We start from the raw sequence: 21,798 nt of genomic DNA, 5'->3' as shown, positions 1-21,798 counted from the left end.
ATGCAATATAATATGAAATGTTAACAAAGTAATAACTAAAAAGAAATTGTTTAATTTGGGAAAATTAAGAATGGCAGTGTGTTTGCATCCTTTAACTTAAACATTCCCACAAATCTTTTCTAATTGACTGAAAAAAAAAATAGATAACCGCTTTGAGCATATCAATTTTTTATGTGTAACGCGTGCCCAACATGATAAAGAACCAAACATAACAGAGAAAAATATATATAATTTCCAATTGTTCTACTTTCAAAATCACAGACCACTCAGGACAATGTCCTCTCCTCACTATCCACACCCAACAAACTTTAACAATTCCTTAGAAATTTTTTTCCAAAATAAAATTTTAAGTACGTGAAAAAATCTTAATTAGTAACATTAAATTATAATTTTTTTGTTAGAATAAATATTTTAAATTTTAATAGACTAGAAAAAAGATCTGTAAATAAAATAGGTACACATAAAGCTGACATACATAAAATTGTTTTTTTTTCTTTAAACCTAATAAACACATAATAATATTTTCTTTGAATATCTAATACAAAATAAAACATTTATATTATATACATATAATATTGGTTATTATATAATTGTATATATTTAATTGTTTTTGCCTTTGGAATTTTTTTGTTATATGGAAAATTTTTCTAATTTTTGTACTCTCGAGACACTATAACTTTTTAAGCACTACATAATAAGGCAAAAAAAAAATATAATATGTAACAGGCATAGTTGTTATTTGATAAAATTATAAACTGTTGAAACTCGAAAGTATTGATAATGTAATCATTAATTGTTATAAAATCTCAAATGATAACTAAATATATATAACTGAATTAATTTTGGAATGATTAATAAGCTAAAACAAAAATATTTAACAAAATAAATGTCAACTTTTGGGATAAAATTTTAACAACAATTTTCATAATAAAATATAAAACAAAAACATCAATCTGGTAGTTACTAAAATTTAAAAAAAAATGTTCAACAAATATTGCACTAATGGAGAAAATATGAGATGGAACAACACTTAAACAACAAGCTAGAAAAGACTTTAACATTGCACAATCAGTTGGTAAACTCATGTGCAATTAGAACATAAATCAGATGCCTTAGTAAATTCACATTCCTATAGGACGAATTGAATATCATCCCCACCACCTTGTCATTTTATACTATTCGTTAGACCTGCTAAATTAATTTAAAACAATTTTCAAATTTCATTTGTTTGTATGAGTGTGTGTGAAAAAAAAAATGTAATTATATATTTTTTTTATAACTTTTTATACATGGAGGTTTATTGTGGACTAACACTTTCAGCTGGCACTGAAGTTGCTGTAGTACTTTTTTCGTTGCACTCAGCCATCTTTTCGCAATAGTCCCTGAAATAATCGCGGAAGCGGGACCAAGACTTTTCTGGCACAGTGATTGCCGTTCTAAAGTTTCCTTTCACCTAAATTTTAAAATAAAATTAGCTTACAATTCAATTAAAAAACATATTAGATGGTTTAATGAAGAATAATTTAGACTTGCCGTAGTTGTTACCTCCGATATGCGCATGTAAATGCCACGGTTATTTTGGCCAACATCAAAATAAAAATTTTTGTTATCAACCCTCATGTGACGACCATCAGGCAAGTCACCTTTGAAGCCACCATCGTCTGTACCGAATTCATCTAATAGATCTGTCAAATTATCACGGAACTCAATCATCCCCTGCGCTGGGATAGCAACTTGAGAACGTGGGCCACCACGAGTTATGGTCTGGGAGACCTATATGGGTAACACAACAAAATACATCGTACATACATTCAAATTTGGTAAATAGTCTCGGAAAAACAAAAATATTCACTTACACGAAGAAATCTTCCACGGGCGTTCTCCTTTAGATCTAAGTAATAACGACGATTGTCCTTGATCATCATTTCGGACTTCAATTTTCCATCTTCAGGAACGGTATCTGGATTTGGTGGTCCTGTACAAATATGTTTATTTATAGTTAATAAGAAGATTTAAGATATATTATGATATACATTATACTATTATTATTTGAGTCAATCAACTCAAACCAAGCTTACAGTTTTTTATTCTATCCCGTCATCCGTTATACCCAAAAGAATCAAACTATTTAAATTTTATAATATTAAGTCAAAAAAAAACGATGATAAAAATATGAAATAATATTTTACTATATTCACACTAACAATAATTTCATAAAAAATAATCTTGGATCGTTCTTGAATCAATTTAGTTCATATTTTTAATGTTAACTTAGGCATATAGTTTCTAATATCATTAATAATTAGGCAAAATGTAAAACCTCCAAAAATCATACAAAATAAATATTTATCTGAATAACACATTTTTTACTTTATGGAAGCAAACTAAAATGTTTAGGTAGTAGCAATTAAGAATTCATTATTACACTAATTAACATTAAGCTCATGAATATTTACCTAACTGTGAATAAAACTCGCTGAAAGTACCAAGATGATCTCTGAAATCGGCCGCGGTGGACAAAGCCAAAAAAATTTGACTTCTTCTACCATCAGCTCCAATCTAGGAAGTAATAAAATTAGTAATTAAAAAAAACATACATTTTTAACATTTTAACACATTTTTGGGGGGCACCTTAAACTACTCTCTTTTCAATTCAAACTGATATCAAACACAATGATTTTTAACTGGAATAACTAATAATATATATTTATAATACTTACTTCAGCGACTTTTATAAACTTTCCTCTTCTATTTTGTTTAACATCTAAGTAAAAACGTTTTGATTGTATTTGAAGCATTTTGGTAGCCAGCTCTTGCTCATTACTTTGCTGTTGTTGACCTATATTAGAACCAACAATTAATGTGAATAAATTAAATTGTAAACAAATTGAATGAATATTACTTAACAAATAATTTTTATCTAGAACTATACAAGAATATATAAAAATTAACTATTAAAAACTTCACAAAAGATATGTTGTACCGAATATTATTTGCCTATCGATATCTGACATGGTGAAGTCGTAATTGCAGTTTTGCATTTTGTTTTAATACCAGCTCAGATCTAATGATTTGCAAACGTACATAGTTTTGTTGTTAACAATAAAACGATAAAAAAAAACATTTAAGGTCATATTTCGCTAACAAAAGATCAACAGCGGAGCAACACGACTAAGGGGTACAACACTTGGGGATGGCGACAACACTACTGGTAGGGATTAGGTCAGGGCGCTCAATAAGTGGGTCACGTCAGCTGACTCGCCGCATAAAGGGCTATGGATAGCATTATCACGAGAAATAATTTATATTTTTTTAAATTTAGTTTAAGGAATTGTAAGTGGGGTATTTTAAATAACTTTTAAGTTGGTTTTTAAATCACACACTTGAACACTGCGAAAAACGTGCAAAATGTTAAAGAACCAAACAGATTTACCAAAACGAAATTTTTCAAAATTAATATTTAGTAAAAAAAAAAATATAAATAAAACCAAACGATACCTAGATATCAGAAATTAATATTGTATATTTTAGTTAACAAATACAATGAAAATCGTGTTTATTTTTACAAATTATAATATTTCTTGCAAAAATGAGAAGTGTTTAAATTGGAAACTGAGTGGTCGCGGGTCAATATTAAATATATTATTAGAATATACTAGTTACAAAAATCAAAAAAGGAGGGACAGCGGTTGCTCTGCCATGCAATAGGTGCTGAGTGTACCTCGCCATTCAGTATAGGTTACTGCAATGGACGTGTTAAATTTGAATTCAAATGTAAATCATTTCATACGAAAAACGAATCTGAACGGAGACTCTTCTTATTATCACATAGTAGTTTTTTTTTACTATTAGCATTACAGCATAAACTATAAATAGGCAATAGCATAAAATTAACTTTAATGATGTACATAAAATATAATGTATATACATATAATTTATATACATTATATGTTAAAAATTTCAAATCCCCAAGGAAAATATTTTTGAATTACAATTTGAGTTACAATCGTTTATTCGTCGTCTGAATATCTAATTTCGTCCACATTATAACTTAAAATTTCCACAAAAAAAATTTGCAATAATGAAATTAATTAATTTTTAGGTTTTTAAGAATCAATCAGAACTTCTTAATGATAAAATTTCTAATTTCTAATGTCTCTGAATAGCTTAAAAATACTCAAAATATTAAAAAAATTATACATGTGTAATGATATATTATCACTACATTAGGTTAAAATTAAAAGTATCTACGGTAATTCATTTTTGTGCTACACATAAAAAAACTAAATAATTGGTAATCATATATTTTGGCCTCCCAAAAGTACCACCTAAACCCATTTTACTAATAGAAAACCACCTACAAAATCGAAGCATTTTTTTCACTACTAATCGTGTCCATATAACAAATAAAACAATACACATTGTAAAATGTATAGTCATACATTCATCGCTTCAATTAAAATGCATTAACGCCAAGTCCATAAAATCCAGCGAGTTTGTATTATGCAAATTGTGGCTGCATCAGCCGCACTGTAGTGTGGTAGAACAGTACGATTAGAATTTAAAACGTAAATAGTCGGACGAAGACACGTATGACACCGCGACCGCGTAAACTATAAGTACTTGGTACATATTATTATTCTATATGTGAGCATCTTTTATTTTGGTGTTATTATGTCGACTGAAAAATCAAATCTAAATAATAGCAATAATTTAAGAATAGATTCTCTAAAATAATTTTATCATTCAACCATACCAAACGGGTAAATGGATACTAGGTATGTTAAAACAAAAGGAGATAGTAAATGATAAAACAAATCAAGAAATAGGTATACTAAATATTTTATACACTGATGGGTGGTTAGCTGCCCTCACGCATCTTCATTGTGGTACGGACACCAATATAATAAATATTTCTAATAGGTAGATTTTTCTTTTTGGAACTATTCTTTTAATAGTAAAATTGAAAGAAAGATTGGTAATCAGTGCTCATTAGTTTAACTGCAATGCCATTAATTGTAATATAGTAATTAAGTGATGGTTTATTAGTTATTAGTTATTACTTATTAGTTTATTACATTTACGTAATTGGTAATTGGTAAAACCCCTGGAAAACCACTTTCTTTTTAATTTGACATTTTTAGAAAAAAAACAGATGTTTCTAATATACCTACTTATAAAATTTGAATTCATTTTGTTTGTTTTCAATAATTTAAAATAATATACGAATTGTCGTATTATCTATTAATTTAATAACAGGTCAAAGTATATACTTTATTATAACATATATGTTGTGGGTACAACCATCCATTAATATGGAAAATAAATTATATTCAATTCTTCAATTTATATTAAAAATCGTGATTTTTAACAAACAGAAAATGTAATTATTTTTAACTTTTTGAATTTATTACGGTTCAGTATATACGTATCGTGAAATATACCTTATAAATCAAACAACAACTATAAATTTTTGACTAAAATATATTTAAACGTCATTATATTGGACATTAATATAATAAGGATGAGACTATGATATTCATTATTTTTGGCACCCCAACCCCCCCCCCTTCCGCTTATGAACAATTTGGAAAAGGGTTGAGACCCCCAGATTGAAAACCACTACACCACTACTACATTCATAATATAAATTATATTATACTTTTAAAATGTTGATTCTCTAATAAATCGGGTATATTATTAACAATTATTGCAAATAATTAATTATATAGTAATTATTTTTACCAAAAAATGATGTTTAATAACATCTATATTTTATACCATGTTACCATCTCTATTTACAAAATACAACCAGACTCAAACGACAACATTTAAAACAAAATGAACACAACCAGTCGTTGACCAATGAACTAAAAATAGGAATTTCTCATTATCATATTAAACGTATTTTGTAGACTAATTCTTCAGTTTAGAATTTAAAGAAAGTAACTCAATGATAAATTATTTACACATTTACATATCGAACCAATTATTTAGTTATTGTTCACACAGAGCCTCCTCTGATGTCGGTTAAATGAAAAAAAAACTTATTCAATTATATTAGATTATTTTTAAATTAAGTTATATTTAATAATTACAAATTTAAGAAATAATTAATAAAATATAATAACAGAATTATTTAGGGGTCAGAAATTTTGTAATTATTTAAAAATATCCAATAATTTACCAAGGGATGACTGCCAGTATGATATTCTTCCATAATTCCAATTGACATTATCTTCCGAAATACGTCCGGCGCTTACGCCACTCACCTCATTTGATGAAATCTCCATTCATAAATTACATAAACCACTCTTATAAATCGACACCTACTTAGGTGTCTTTATAACAACACCAAAAACACAAGACATCGATTGATCGCATAACACAAATGATCTGGTCGTACATTCCGCGTCATGCCCATTCCCAACCATGTGCTTGAAAATAATTACGAATCTTTGGGCTGCGGTGACGCGTATCTTATGGAAGACCGAATGACTCAGACGTCAGTCATCCCCACCCCCGCTTTAATACGGGACGATAAACGTGATCCACAGATAAATACACATACACGAATTGCATAAATAATCACATGGGATTACCCCATTAATGGATTGAAACATGGTCAATTCAAATAAAAAATGTCAATTGAATAAAAATACGTAAACAATATATGAAATATTTTAATTATTTGTTTCAATACAACAAAAAAAAAACAAAAACTTATTGTTTAGTTGAACAATATTTAGGAGTAAGATATAGAGAAATGTTAAATAAAATACATAGTTCAAAAATGACTGGAGAATGTACGTGTGTAGAATTTAATAATTTATATAACAGGTGGGTAATGATTATCTTTCCACCTTTTTTTTGTTATCGATATAATTGAAAATATTAGACTTAACCACCTAAATAATGTAATGCAAAATAGTTAAAATATTATTTTGTACTGGCTTATAGAGCTGAGCTACTGAAGTGTATTAAACTCTGTTCAATGCAGTGGCGGCGCCAGGAAATTTGTCTGGAGGGGGGGGGGGGATTGGGGGCCTTTGAAAATTTGATAGGGCCAAATCAGTCCCAACGCGTGGTCTTTTTCCCACTCATAGGCGCAATAAGGGCAGGCTAGCACTCTACCAATTTTAAAGATTGTGTTGCATATATTAAGTTTCCACATAATAACACTTACCAAATAATTGGTTTTAATTTTAATTGATAATAAATTATATAGGCATATTATTCACACACTTAAATATTAGATTAATTTTCAACGAATTTACATTAAAAACATATACTTTATTAAATATAACATAATATAATACACACATTTTTTTTTGAGTTAATACAGTTAGAGAGCATAGCCACAATTTTGGTGAATTCCGAGGATCTTGATCATAACTAAAAAAATCATTCGTATTTTATTCGGCCAAAAAAAATTGTTTTTGACATTTAGTCATATAGAAGTATAGAACTTACATTTTATAATCTGTTTTTTAAGAAATTTTTTTTTAATGGTTAGGTGGCCGAGCGGGGCCGAGAGAAATGTAGGTGGACATTGCCCCCCCCCCCCCCGCTTCAATGAAGCCTACCTACTAATTTTACTTCACTCACAATTCAGTTTTTTTTTTAAATTATCAACAGGAATGTAAATTTAATTTTAAATTGTTTCTTAACTATGTTTGTTTTATATATTCAAGAAAAATGTTTGTTTTTTTCAATTTAAATTTCTATAAATATATGATATACAATTTTAATCTTCTTTAAAATTAAATTATTTCATCGACCACCTATTGCTTAACATTCAATTAAGAAATATGGAAATAGAAATTAATAATATTATTCATATAATTTAGATACTTAATAACCTATGATTATTATTCTTTTTACAACAATTATTTCTCGAGGTTATAATTAGGTAATTCTTTACTAGATTTATTATTTACAAGATAATGTAATATTAAAATACCATGTTATTTTATTTTGCATTTTCAAAATGTAATGTTAACAATTATATTATGTAATTATCTAGGATCTATATTCATTATATTGAATTGATTTAATAATAATCTAGCAATGCTGAGTACCTAACATTAAGTTATTACTTATTAGTTACTTTACACATTACTTAAGTATAATTGTAATGAAATTAGTTTACTTTTCAATATAAAAAGTAACATTGTTACTTCTACAAAAAAAAAAAAACAAACAAAAACCAATACATTGGTACCTATTTTTTTCTGATGTATTATCAATTATTGTCGACCAACACAAGTAGAATAATGTATGGGTATATTTAAGACAAGGTATCAAAAAAAAAAAAACAACAACAATAATTATATATATAATTATATAGTCCAAATCGTTAAAAACTAAAATGTGACAAAACAAAATAAAAATAAATACCCATGTACACATTCTAGATATTTACAGTATTATTATTTGTTAATCAATTTTTTTATTTTTGATGCTCGAAACATTAATGGACAATATTTTATGAAATTACGTATGAAAAATAATTCCTATTACATTTTTTTTTACTCAGCTAAATATTTTAACAAAATTATGTAACATGTAACTTTTATTATGCCATTGCCTCCAATACTAATCTAGGTATTTATTGTAATATGTACAAGTATATATATAGGTCTATCTACACTATTTTATTATTACAATAACATTTATCTAAAATATGACCAAAAAAGAAAAAACAATACATTCATCAATAACGATAGCGAAACTGATTGGGACACTAATAAATGATATATATAATTAAAATTATGTCTTGGTTAATAGTATTTGTGTTTGAATCAACTTATAATACTTTCTAATCTTTACAACATTTCTTAATTAAAGAAGGGTATAAATGTGAATGTAATAAATAATTAATAAATAATGATAATTAGTAATTATACATATAAACATGTATATACTTGTATTTATTTTGTTGAGCCAATGTCCTAGGTATTATCTTACAATTAAAATCTGTGATTTAAAATTAATTATATTTAGACACACCATTAATAAAGGGAAAGTAGGTAAGTAAATATTAATCAAGTTGATAAACTGTAATAATAACCTAAATTATTGAACAAATATTTAATTAGGTATGTAGAGTTATCTTTTAACCATAATTTGTAGAACACCATCAGTCAACCACTTCTTTGAAATGATAACTGGGATAATTTTAAGTATTAAAAATTGTATAAATTACATATTACAAAAAAATTAACAATGCCAACACTCCAACTCAGTAGTGACCAAACTCTTTTTAAGTCTTGAAGACCCAAGAATTAAAAATTATTCATCAAATATTGTAAAGGTGTCTAACGCAACATATTTCATCAATATTTTTATCGTACCTTTTAATGTTTTGATTTGAATATAGATAACTTTAACAAGTTAGTGGACAGATATTAAATGATAGCGGGCTGTAGTCGGCCAACCCTGCTCTAACCCATATACAGGATCAAACCAAGGTAATTTTCTGCCCTTGGCTATAATATATATTTAGGTACCCTCTTTCCAGTGTTCTACCAACTAATTTAATTACATTTTTATGTTTGTTTTCATTGTTATGTTCAGGAAAATTCAAGTAACCGCTTATGGTGTACAATGGCTATAATCATCTAAATTTTAACACTAGCATAATATTGTAATATAATAGATAAAGACATTCCTATTGGCTATGAACATTAGATCTCTAATGTCTATGCTATTGAAATCAAATTAAAATTAATTTTTCCTTATCAATAAAAATGTAATTAATCAAGGATTCTTCTAAAAAAAAATGCACATTTCATAATTGAAATTCTTTTGATACTATTTCCATAAGATATTGAGATAGTAATTACAATATAAAGTCAATTTCTTATATTTTAGATTTATTTGTAAGCTACATAAATTATTGTATCGATGCCTTAATGTGATTATTTATTAAAATTTTAGGAAACATTGATGGCGATGGAGAGTATTTACGGTAAACCAAACAAGACTTATAGGTAGTCGTAAAGTAAATTAATTTGAAATATCTTAAACATACTCATAAATATCTGTGTACTATGAAGTATGTACGCAGTGTACATGAATATACAAAAATTTATAATTTTATACATTCAATTTTAGTACAAATTCATAATATAAATAATTATATTTATCATAAATTAAATAATTGAAAAAGAAACTTTTAGGATAAATGTATTGATAATATTTGAATAATCTAATGATAACTAATGGAGCACACTATACCTAATTATAAATAATAGGTAGGTACCTATTATAAAATAGATAAGCTATTAAATTATAAATTATACCTCAAGCCTAGGTATAGTTAATAGAGGTAATAAATATAAAATAAATTATTATACATTATATTATTAATTATTATTTCGTCTGGTCGATGAATCGTTAAATTGCTAAAATAAACCATTACTTTCAAGATTAATAAATGTAACAGATCTGGATACCTGGATGGGTATTTTTGAATCATGAATCAAGCCAAATGTACAAACTAAATACTTAATCCTTTCACTGATCCTATTACGTTCCTGCACCTTATAATATCATTATTTTCTGGTAGCTGTACAATTTTAGGAAACCCTGGCTCACATTTTTCAAACTTGAATAATTAGTTTGTATTTAAATATTTTCAAAATTTAATTTTTATGTAGCATACCCAGGTAACAAAGCATAGGTACACAGTGTAGCAGTGAAAGGTTAATATCTAAAAAAAAGTAACCATGGTATAATACCAAATTGAATAATATAATAAAACATCACAACTCTTAACAGTACTTTATATCGAAGAAACAATTAATCGCTACTTAGTACCAAATTATTAGTACATACGGTCATTAATTTTAAAAAAAAAAACCCGAGTCTGTAAGATATTACATTATTCTTACCAGAATCAGAACCTGTAGCTCCATTTGAAGCTTGCCCTGGAAATCAAAATAAAAAATGAACAGATTAGTTGTTTGCCAGAGTAGTCAACTGTTGTTTGTTCATCAATATCGTCTCTAAGGGGGCCTGCCGCCGTCTGGTAGCAGTCAATTGCTAGGACCACTATTTGACACGATAAAAACAAATACCTCGTCGGCGACTTAGTCTCGCATCTCCGGAGGACATTTTATATTGTTATTTCGATGACCAGCAATACCAACGGGACAAATGGCGCGTAACCCGAAGATGGGAATCCGTGAAACTACCGTCCCCTAAGCCAAGGGGTAGGTTTTTTTTTGCCGAGAAACTATGCCGGTCGTTTTATCTGTTAATTCAATTTCGTCGCGACAAAACAAAAAAGAACGAATGAGGCAAGTGCACGGACATATGTTAGAGGGGTGACTAGTGTGTGTGCGGTCACATGACGCGGGAATAGGGAAGACCACCCACACGGAAACTCGGAAAGAGTGATGCGAGCGATAATAGTGTCGGTGGCCGGTCCGGGGTGAAAAGACAATATTCAATATTGTGAATACCGGTGCAATGAATGCGGGTATCACCGATGCGGCGGCTCGGGGTCAGCCATCTTGGATTCACGGATCCGTTATCTCCCGGGAAACAGTGGCGGGTCGTACTCGAGCGCCGCCGCCGCCGTTTTTTCGGGCGCGCCGTCCCGGTGCTTACGCGATTCATTTAAAACAACAAACTCACTTTGGCTCTGGGGCTGATCATCGCCGCTCTCTCGGTCCGACATCGTCCGACAACGCACAGTCACACAAACCGCCGCCCCGCTCTACTTGGCGCGCACACACACAGTTCACACACTCGTCGCCCGTCTAAGCGACTCCTCTGGTCGGTCGGTCGCTCACTCGCACGCTCAAGCACCACCAACGCACACAAGAACACACACACACACACACACACACACACACACCGACACGAGAACACGCGCGCACACCGACGACGACGCCACCGACGCACAGGCACAGCCGGCCGAACGATTTTTTGCCGTTTCCCCGCTACTTACCGCCGTCCCCACATCTGTCAGCAGTCGGCGGGCTCGCACTCTCGCTCTCTAGCCTCTCTCTGGCGGGGGCACTAGAAACCCGCGGCGCGCGCGCGCTAGCGCTCGCTCACTCTCCCAGTCGCCCTCCCCCCCACCCCAGACACCCCCACGACAATCCGTTCTCCTCGTCATCGAACGCACGCGCGTCGTTCCGCTCGTTCTTTGACCGTCAATTTTTGTTTTTTCACGCGTCGGAAAGTTCCTTGTACGGACGATCAGCTGCTGATCGGCGGCGTCGATGAACCGTTGGCGTGCGTGCGCACACCGGCGTTCGCGCCGCGCCATCTGCTAGAGTATAGATCGATCGTTTTCGCGCACCCGCTGGCCGCGAGACGGATTTTTGAGCGCGGCGCACTTTAGCACTTTGACTGCGGCAGCGCCCAGCTGATTGGAACGCAGCTGTCTGCTTATTATACCACATATAAAACATAATGTACACGGTACCAGAGATTATAATATGATGGTACATTGGTACATATCATATTATTATGTAACGAGGACCTAACGACGTCGAAGCACTTCTTGCGGTTGGCCCCAGTGGTCGGTGGACAAAATCATCCCACCAGCACAATGATAATATGTGAATCAGCATAGACAAGCTCCCTCAAAGATACTAAGTAATCATTACTCTAAATGATAGCTTGAGGGCTTATTAAAATATGAACAATTACAAAAAAATCTGATCAATAAAGCTTTCATATGCTTATCACTTTAAAGAAATACTTCACGAATGCTAATTATATACCTAATACACAAATATATTATACACCTACTCGTGTAATCGTGTATAATGATACAGAATATCTAAAATAATATATAAATCACACTTAGATTTTCCACGGTGTTTAAGGTAAGATGTGTTGCAGGCTCAACATTTTCCAGTTTTTTTTCCAGGAAGCGATTTTTGATATGCGATTAAGTATTTTTTAAATATTGGCCCACTAAAAAATGATGAATAAATTTCCGCCTATGGTAAAAATTTGACTAAAATCTGAATCAACATTTCTGATTTTGTAATTGGAAGTCCGCGTTTGAGGAATGCGATTGAATTTAGAATGAACAATACAAATATATAATTACCCCAAAAGTCAAAGCACCAGCTTCTAGTCATTTGCTATTTTGCTCCAAGAGCGAAGAAATCGAGGAGTAGATTTCTACTTCTATCAATGATTTTATTCTCCCTTCTCAGTCTAAAAATATTAGCAGATTCGAGATTTAATTGGTGGTTGTGTATTACTAATACCTACTTCCAACTCTGTAATTGTAGGTACTTTGTACTTCTGTACCTTAGTAGTGGGATACAAGCGCAAAAAAAAATTGCATTACCTGATACAATATTGTACCCGCTAGTCGTTATACTATAAGTTTCAGACGTTTCAGTTTGAAATAACTAATCATTAATTTTAATTAAATGTTTAGTATTTTTATACTTCAAACATACACCAACGGTGATCGAGACATCGAGTTCAGTTGAAGTTTAGTATTATTATTGTATTATGTTTTATCGTAACAAATCATGGTGACGGTTGATAATCATTTAAGATAACTACAGTTATACACATACAGATATACAGTAAAAACATAGGTATATCCATGATAAAAGAACATGGGTATATCAAAATATGGTATTTGACTTAATAACTATAGCTTAATAACTAATAACTATAATATATATATATACATAGAGATTATTATACATATTATATATGTATCAGACAATTCAGTGGCGGTGCGAACTTTTTGAGTCTTTAAAGCAAATTGTACATTTTTAATATTTTTACCACCAACCATCTCCTTTATTACATCAAAATGATAATTTACTATGTTGAAGCTATGAAGCTTTGAAGCAATCGTTTCAAATAGTATTATATCCCACCGCTACTGATATGTATATATATTATTATTTGACTTTTTATTTATTTTTAATTGAAACATAGATATCTTAAATTCTAGTGAAATGTTTAAAGATATTATATCAGTTGGTGTCTGCGCTACGATGCTTTTGCGTTCAGATTTCGATACAATTATAAGTATTCATAAATTAACTATTGAAATATCATTTACATTTACCTATACAAATAATGGTTTGCTTATCGGCATATGGTTTGCTACGCATTATTATTAGTTATACTATTTACAACTAATATAGTACTACCTATGTTATTAACATTTAAAATTTTCAAGTTCTTTTTTCTATTACTGTAAAAGTTGAATTAATAACTAAACGGTCCTAATGAAATACACCTTATTTTTGTACAATTTATTTACTCACATGATTGAACCAAAAAAGTATTTTTTTAGCGCTTATGGAATATTTATTTTTGCGCTTTTGGGCTATAGATCAAATAATATTTTTGGAGGATTGGAATAATAAATTTACAACACTAGTCCGTATAAATCATCCAACTATGTGGCTCTTCATTGAATCAGATTAGAAACTCAAGTGCATCCATTCAAATTTTTAAAAACAGAACAGGAGTTTTTTCATAATAATTTGGATAATGATGAATGATGATATAATGATATGTTATAAAAGATTTATGAACATTTTTCAAATGAAGATATTTTGAATTTTTTGAGTTCTGTAATTTACGATAGTTATCTTCCAAAAATAAAGAATAAAAATTTTTGATTTTTATTAATCAATTTTGTATTTTAGATTCTGAGCTTAGCTCATACATTCATTGTATTGATTTTACAATGATGTTTTATTTGTGTCTGTCATCGAGTTTTTGAACAGTAAAAGTTCTTTGATTTTTTTCAACAGCATATTTTCTGGTAGGAAAGTGGGTACTTTTCTGTTATCTCGACTACCACGCCGATGCTGCGACTACAATTCGCTCGATTACCAGTTGCCGACAGTTGTTGTATTTCTGTAATTGTATTTATTAATTTTAAAATAATTGTGAATCTGTGGAATTTACCGAACTGTGAAAAAGATGCGATTGAATTTTTTCAAGAGAGGGTTTCTTCCGGGGCACCGTGAATGCAAAAATAGATTTTAGACTTATGTAACTGTGATTTTTTATTTTTATATGTAATATTTAAGATCTTGATAATACTTTTAATATTATAATTTTTTGATGATAATTTTAAAATTTGTTATTTGACGTTTTGTGATAATTTTGATGACGTTGTCCTAATATACATTATTATATAAATGGCAATTCATGTGTTTTATGTATTAAAATATAGAACTATCTGAATATTACCTTAGTAGTCGAGATAACAGAATTGAGTGGTCACAGTAGTAGGGATAACAGAAAAGTACCGGAAAGTGAATCTAGTTAGTACTTTGGTCAGAAGTAAAAAAATTAAAAATGGTTTTCAAAAGCGATAAGAAAATAATAAAAATTAAGAAAAAACGGGAATTTTTTCGGTAAACAACATTTTTGACAAAATTGATTTTGGTTTTTGATATAACTCTAAAAAAAATTTATTAGTTACATGAAATTTTCATTGAATGTTTATATTCACATTTTCTATCAATCATACAATTTTAAAAATATTTCGACTCGTGTTGAGGCATTTATAGGAATATTAAATTTTCAATTATTATTCGTTTTTTTAAACTAAAGTCCAATGAATTGAGGGAAAGGGACAAAGTGAGAAACGTCCTTAGATTCTCAAGTATCCTACCTTTATAGAAGCCTAGTTAAACAGGTTATACCCACCTTTATTTTATTTTATCATAGAATGATACAAATACAATGATCATTTAAGAACAAACTATAGCCATAAATGTATAAGATGTGTGTACGTGCATCTAATTAATAGTAGTACCTAATTAGTATTTTTACTAGGTATCTAAGGTTTAAGGTAAATATTAAATCGTGATAAAAGTTATAATTTTAATCCTGCTACTGAGTTTATTATACAATGTCAGAGTGTCCTATTAATACGATGTCTCTATTGTCTCAGAGCAACATCAATACAGTGTACACAATTCAAGCATTTTTATAGTTTTACAAATAAGGCAAATATTTAATATTGCTAAAAGATTTTAAAGATATATTGATATTTGATAATAAATAACATTAATATTGACTAAGCAGTACAATAAGCACGATGTAGAGAAGATATCTTCTCTAATTTACATTGTGACAATACAGGGGTGGTTCCAGAGACATGGAGGGGGGCTAAGTCATAATTTTCAGAAAACTTTCAATATTAAACTAGGTATTTTTAAAAAAATTTTTTTTTTGACAGTATACATTTTTTAGAAACATGGGTTTGAGGGGGGACCACGGTCCCTGCCCCCCCCCTGGATCCGTTCCTGTGACAATACGTATTATACTATTCTAAATTAAGATGTATTATTATAATGTGCTATGTAATAGGTGGCTAATTATAGTAGTAGCTGCAATACACTTTAATAATTAATAAATCGGTATAGAGTACATGGTCAGACGTCGGTCATCTATATAATAGTTACATGCTTACATGACTACATGAGCCATGTTTATAATAGATGTGATCGCTTAGTAAAAATAATACGATTAGCAGTAAGTACTAAGACAAAGTAGTAGGTAGTATGGTCCCTAGTCGGCCAGTCGGGAGATTGTTGAATAATTGGTCACTTTACTCTCATTGAATATTGAACTACATTTTTATTTAAAAATAATGGACAGGTATTACATGCACCGTACTGGAGCAGTATTCACTGTCACTTTCTAATTCTATCAAGATCTCTCTCTTTTTAATATGACTCACGTCTCACTCTGACTCAGTAGTTAACTGGAAGGTACAACAGGTAGTTGCCATTAACCGAATGCGACGTGCATGCCATTCTTATGAATCTCGGTGATAATGCATTTTTTTTAAAGATAAAAAGTAATTTTTGTGATTAAATTATGAACAAAATGTGAAGACTTTACCGCCTTGATGTTTAAATTCTAACTAAAAATAGTTAATACATTTTAGATAATATTATTGTATCATAATTTATAAGTGAACAAAATTATGTGTCCAGTGTTAATGACCCGTTTGTTATTATGTTCAATTTTTTTACTCGAAAGTAATTGTGGAAACTTAAATGCCCTAGAAAAAAAAAACATTTATTGACATCGTTTTTATTCCACAGGGAACTATGTCATAAGTACCGAGTATAGAGGTAAATCACTAGGAACTCTGAATTCATACCATCATCAAGTTGGTGGTGAAGTGTATGCTGTTAATGAGTATACACTGTTGATATCAGATTTTACATTTGATGGTAGTGCGAATGATGCATTTTTCTGGGCAGGTGCTTCTAGTAGACCAGGGCCTCAAGGATTTATTTTGGCTAATGAATATGGACGGTAAGAAAGATAATTTCTTAAATTATCTACTTATACTTATTTATATACTATTTGTAAAAATCAAATTTATTACCTACTGAATGAAAATGTACTAAAATAGTATTATGTAATTTTATTTATAATATTATCATTATAGGACTGATGTGCTTAAACGATATTTAGGAAAAGAATTGAAATTAACTCTTCCCGATAATAAAAAATTGACTGATATAAATTGGCTTGCTATTTACGATCTTTCAAAAAATGTAAGAAGTTTCATGTCTTATTAAAAAAATTATTTAGAATAAATATTGTATAAATATTATTCAATTAATTATAATGAACATATCATTTAGATTGTGTTTGGTGATGTGTATGTCCCAGAAGATTTTGAACCACCAATTAAACAAATAATTGGTGATCTTACAACTAAATCACATGGAGTTTCGTCTGGACCTATTGAAATATTAGATTCTAAAACAATCAAGATTCCTATGTTTTCCTACAATGGTGCTGGGAAAGGTAAACAGAAATCAAATGATAAATATTTTGTCTTACAATTAAAGTCATTTAAACAATTTTTAAATTTTCAATAGACACGTACTTCGTTGTTGGGAATGGACCTCAACCATCAGCTAAAGGGCGAAAAATTCCAGATGAATCAGGATAGTGAGTAGATATTTTACAGAGTTATTTTATTTCAAATGTATTTAATTTATTTGATTTATTTACAGTCTAGACAATTTAAGAACTTATTTAAATGAAACTATTATACTAGAGCTGGTTGGAGATACTACAGTTTTTGACATAGATTGGTTAAGCGTGTATGATTTACAAACTAAAGACAATTTTGGATGGGTTTTAATACCGGATGAACCAAATGTACCCCCATCTTTACAGAAAGTTGCTGTAAATACTATTATGATTAAGTAACAACTTTCAGCAAAATAAAATAAATATTTTTTCAATGTTTATTTTAGGATAAAATAGAGAATATTCAGCATTGTGTTCAATTACATAAAAAGCTTCAACTAAGTTGGCAAGTATTTGGCCCTCAAATTACAATAAGACTAGCAGGACAAATAGATGAAGATAATTATATGGCATTTGGATTTAGTGGATCTGAAGAAGCGCCTCAAATGCTTGGAGCTGATATTGCTATAACATACATTGATGGGTTTAGAGGCCAAGCAATGGATTATAACGTTACAGACAAATCTCCAGTTTGTAGAGACATATTTTATTTAAATTTACAAAATAATGTTTAAATTATAATGGTTTTTAATGTAGTGTGTGAAAGTATTGGGGCAGTATAAAGGAGTATGTAGAGACACTCTTGTTGGTGGATTAGATGACAATCAAGTACATACTGCAACTAGAGAAAATGGAATCAATGTCATAACATATAGAAGAAACTTACAATCATGTATATCTATTTAATCAATTAATTAATATAAAATTATATGTAATAGAAGTCATGCTAAGAATATATCATATTTGTATGCATCTGTCTTACATGTTTATGATCGTTCAACATGTTTAGTCTTATTTTACAATACCTATTATAAACATTTTAACTTCTTTATAGTTTAATTTTAAAACATTAATAGTAGTAATTATTATTAAGTAGTGGCCCTAGAGAGTATAATATACTTAATATAATAATATTCCATCATCCCATTTTTTTTTTTATATGGTTTGACTCAAAATTAAAGTTTATACTAATATCAATAACATTTTTAATTGCAGATGATGCTGGAGACAAAGAGTTTAAAACTAATGCATTAAATTCGATGATCTGGGCAATTGGTCGTATGAATCATCAAAAAGAGCCCAGTGTTCATGATTTTTTCCCAAGAAGTGTATTAAAACTCGACCTAGATCCTAAGCCTCCAATCGATACTTGTTATCCATTTACTGTGAATACTGAAACTTTAAAAAAGTAAATTTTTATTAGTAAAATAAATTGTATTTTTATTTTTTTAAATGTCTGATATTTTCAGGGATGTATGGGAACAACCAAAAATCATTGATTCGAGTTTACGAATGATGACTGCTACCTTAGGTCCATCAGGTGGGAAAAAAGGATTTCAAGGTCTAACGGGTAAGTAATTTCAATGTATTATGTTCAAACTTGTTGAAAACAATTTTTTCTGTAGGTTTACCTTCACCTGGTCTTGCATGGTTTATAAATGGATATTTAATACCTGAAATATGGTTGAAACGTGGCATTACATATGTAATTCATATTTATGGGGGCAACAACCCTCATAGTTCACAGTATTATCATCCATTTGTAATAACCGATGAACCAAATGGTGGCTATGATGGTATGACAGATGTTGCACAGAAACATACTAGAATATTAGCCGGTGTTCAATATACATTAAGGAGACAAGCTCGACCTACTTCTGGTAAATAAATCTATTGTATTATTATTTATTATAGTTTTAAATAAGCAATAAGTATTTTAATATATTTAGCGGGCCCATTATGTTTGCGTGAACGGAAGGGATTTGATCGCCGTTTAGATGATAATTTTCTTTCATTTAAAGAATTTAATAAATCATTGGATATGAGATGTGAACCAGGTAAATTAAAGCAAATATTTTAATTTTGTGTTTTTAATAAAATTGAAAATGATTATGTATTTTAGGAGATCCAGCTGTATTGGAATTTAAACCAAATTCTTCTTGGCCAGATATAGTATATTACCATAGTTTTGTTCAAAGCAATATGGGCTGGAAGTTACATATTGTTGACAAATTTAGTACAGGTAGAAATTCAGCTGCTCAAGTACAATTTAATTGGATCTTAGGAATGTTATTTTACCTAATTTTTACTCAAATGTGATATTTTAGATTTAAATATATTTGTACAGTTTACAGTTATGAAAAATAAAATAATTTATGCATACAAATAATTGTTGATGCTTTTAAAAGTAATATCTAAAATATTTAAACGGGCATTTTAATTACTACCAAAATATTATCAAACTGTGTTTATCAAAATATTCAAAATCACTATTACTACTGTTTAGTAGTATTGTACACAAATATACAATGAATAAAAAACTATTAAATAAATAGAATACAAAACCTACATTCATACAGTTATACTATTAAATTAAAAATTATTATGCTAATGATTGATCGTTGCTCATAACAACAATAATTGAATTAAAACAATGAAATATCATACAGCTCATTAATAATTTAAATAAAAATACAATTATTTATCTATTAATTATAATTATTTCTTTCAACATTAAAGTAGGTATATATATTTTTTTTTGTTTTTGTTGCAATGGCTGCATATGAGATTTTTTCTGGAAATGAATTGGCACAAAATCTAGAACTAAAAGTGAAATCTTTAATGAAAATAATATCTGATATAAAACAATCTAGTATCAATACTGAGTTTGATCCATCGATAAGTAATGATATTAATGAGTACATACAAATGGTACAAACAGATTGTCAGACAATATTAAATAATACTAAAAATAATTTATTTTCAAACAAAATAGATCATACAACTCAAAGTGTTTACGGTAGTATTTTAAGTAGTTATAAAAATAAACAATAGATATAATTATTTTTTTTATAAAAAAGATGATACAAAAATGATTCAGTCAAAGTGGATAATAAATAATGAAGACTATTACAAACAAAAAATGCAAACATTTGAGGTTGAAATCAATTTTAAAGTTGATGACGTAACAAAATCAATTAGATCAACTACAGATATTTTGAATGCATATTATAAAGAAAAGTAAGTCTTTAAGAACAGAGTAATTTAATTTATTACTTAAAACCCAGTATGTTGTGCTCGGACATTTTATAAAATGTATCAAAAATGTATTAGCTTATTACTTGACGAACAAACTAATGACATTTATCAGAAATTAAATTTACAAAAGAATATACTAAATCAAGAAATTGATAAGTTCAATAACACAGATGTCATAATAAAAAATGCCTTTTGCAAATGGAAAGAAAGTCTTTTAAAAAAAAATGATGAAAATGTCTTGTTGATTAATGAAGCCCGCAAGTTGATATTTAAATATCAACAAAACATGTATGTTAAACATTTATTTTGTAGGGAGCATATAAAATGTAATTAACTCTGAAATATGTATTTTATATTGTAATTAATATAAATTGCATTTCCGTAAAATCTAAATAACATCTATAATGCGGGCCGCGGGGATTCTATTGGTAGGCACCTAAATAGTAAATACCATGAGTCTTTTGCCACTTCTCAATTTTTTTTGTAGTGTCATGGTGCAGTAATGGTTTTTAATCATTACCTTGTGGCTAGTAGTTATTATTTACCTATTCTATGTAGTATTTTTATTGTAGACTGTAGTTATCATTATTATTTATTAGCTTAGGTCTAATTTTTATATTATATTCACATTGAATACCTATAATCTATATAAATATAATAGGCAGGTATACCATTTAGTTAATAAAATATTTTAAGTAACACAAATTTGCTTCGGTAGTGAAATAT

The 21,798-nt window shown here is 29.3% G+C and overlaps 2 protein-coding genes across 5 annotated transcripts; one reads left to right on the top strand and one right to left on the bottom strand.

Annotated features, from left to right (window-relative positions):
* Positions 1 to 785: 785 nt before the first annotated feature.
* On the bottom strand, positions 786 to 11,859 carry LOC111036914 (transcriptional activator protein Pur-beta-B). Of its 4 annotated transcripts, none has more exons than XM_022319197.1 (7): positions 11,647 to 11,859; positions 10,899 to 10,934; positions 2,721 to 2,839; positions 2,457 to 2,559; positions 1,857 to 1,975; positions 1,534 to 1,773; positions 786 to 1,453 (listed from the first exon to the last, which is right to left on the bottom strand). In XM_022319197.1, the coding sequence occupies exons 1-7, from the start codon at positions 11,687 to 11,689 to the stop codon at positions 1,298 to 1,300; spliced, it is 816 nt and encodes a 271-aa protein (XP_022174889.1). In that variant the 5' UTR covers positions 11,690 to 11,859; the 3' UTR covers positions 786 to 1,297. The 4 variants fall into 4 exon arrangements, with proteins under 4 accessions (XP_022174889.1, XP_022174892.1, XP_022174891.1 ...); XM_022319200.1 differs by having other exon boundaries at positions 1,546 to 1,773; XM_022319199.1 differs by lacking the exon at positions 11,647 to 11,859 and adding an exon at positions 11,085 to 11,287.
* Positions 11,860 to 16,963: 5,104 nt separating this feature from the next.
* On the top strand, positions 16,964 to 20,197 carry LOC111036900 (protein Skeletor, isoforms B/C). Its single transcript, XM_022319173.1, has 13 exons — positions 16,964 to 17,018; positions 17,085 to 17,301; positions 17,438 to 17,546; positions 17,637 to 17,802; positions 17,877 to 17,949; positions 18,015 to 18,189; positions 18,261 to 18,503; positions 18,571 to 18,706; positions 19,030 to 19,222; positions 19,284 to 19,384; positions 19,440 to 19,694; positions 19,764 to 19,871; positions 19,937 to 20,197. Exons 1-13 carry the CDS (start codon positions 16,964 to 16,966, stop codon positions 20,131 to 20,133), a joined length of 2,028 nt encoding a protein of 675 aa, XP_022174865.1. The 3' UTR covers positions 20,134 to 20,197.
* The last annotated feature ends 1,601 nt before the right edge of the window (positions 20,198 to 21,798 follow it).

Source organism: Myzus persicae, unplaced genomic scaffold (assembly GCF_001856785.1).
Source record: "Myzus persicae strain clone G006 unplaced genomic scaffold, MPER_G0061.0, whole genome shotgun sequence".
In the NCBI taxonomy this organism is placed as follows: Eukaryota; Metazoa; Arthropoda; class Insecta; order Hemiptera; family Aphididae; genus Myzus; species Myzus persicae.
The sequence above is the reverse complement of the archived record's forward strand: the minus strand, read 5'-3'. Positions and strand labels throughout refer to the sequence as shown.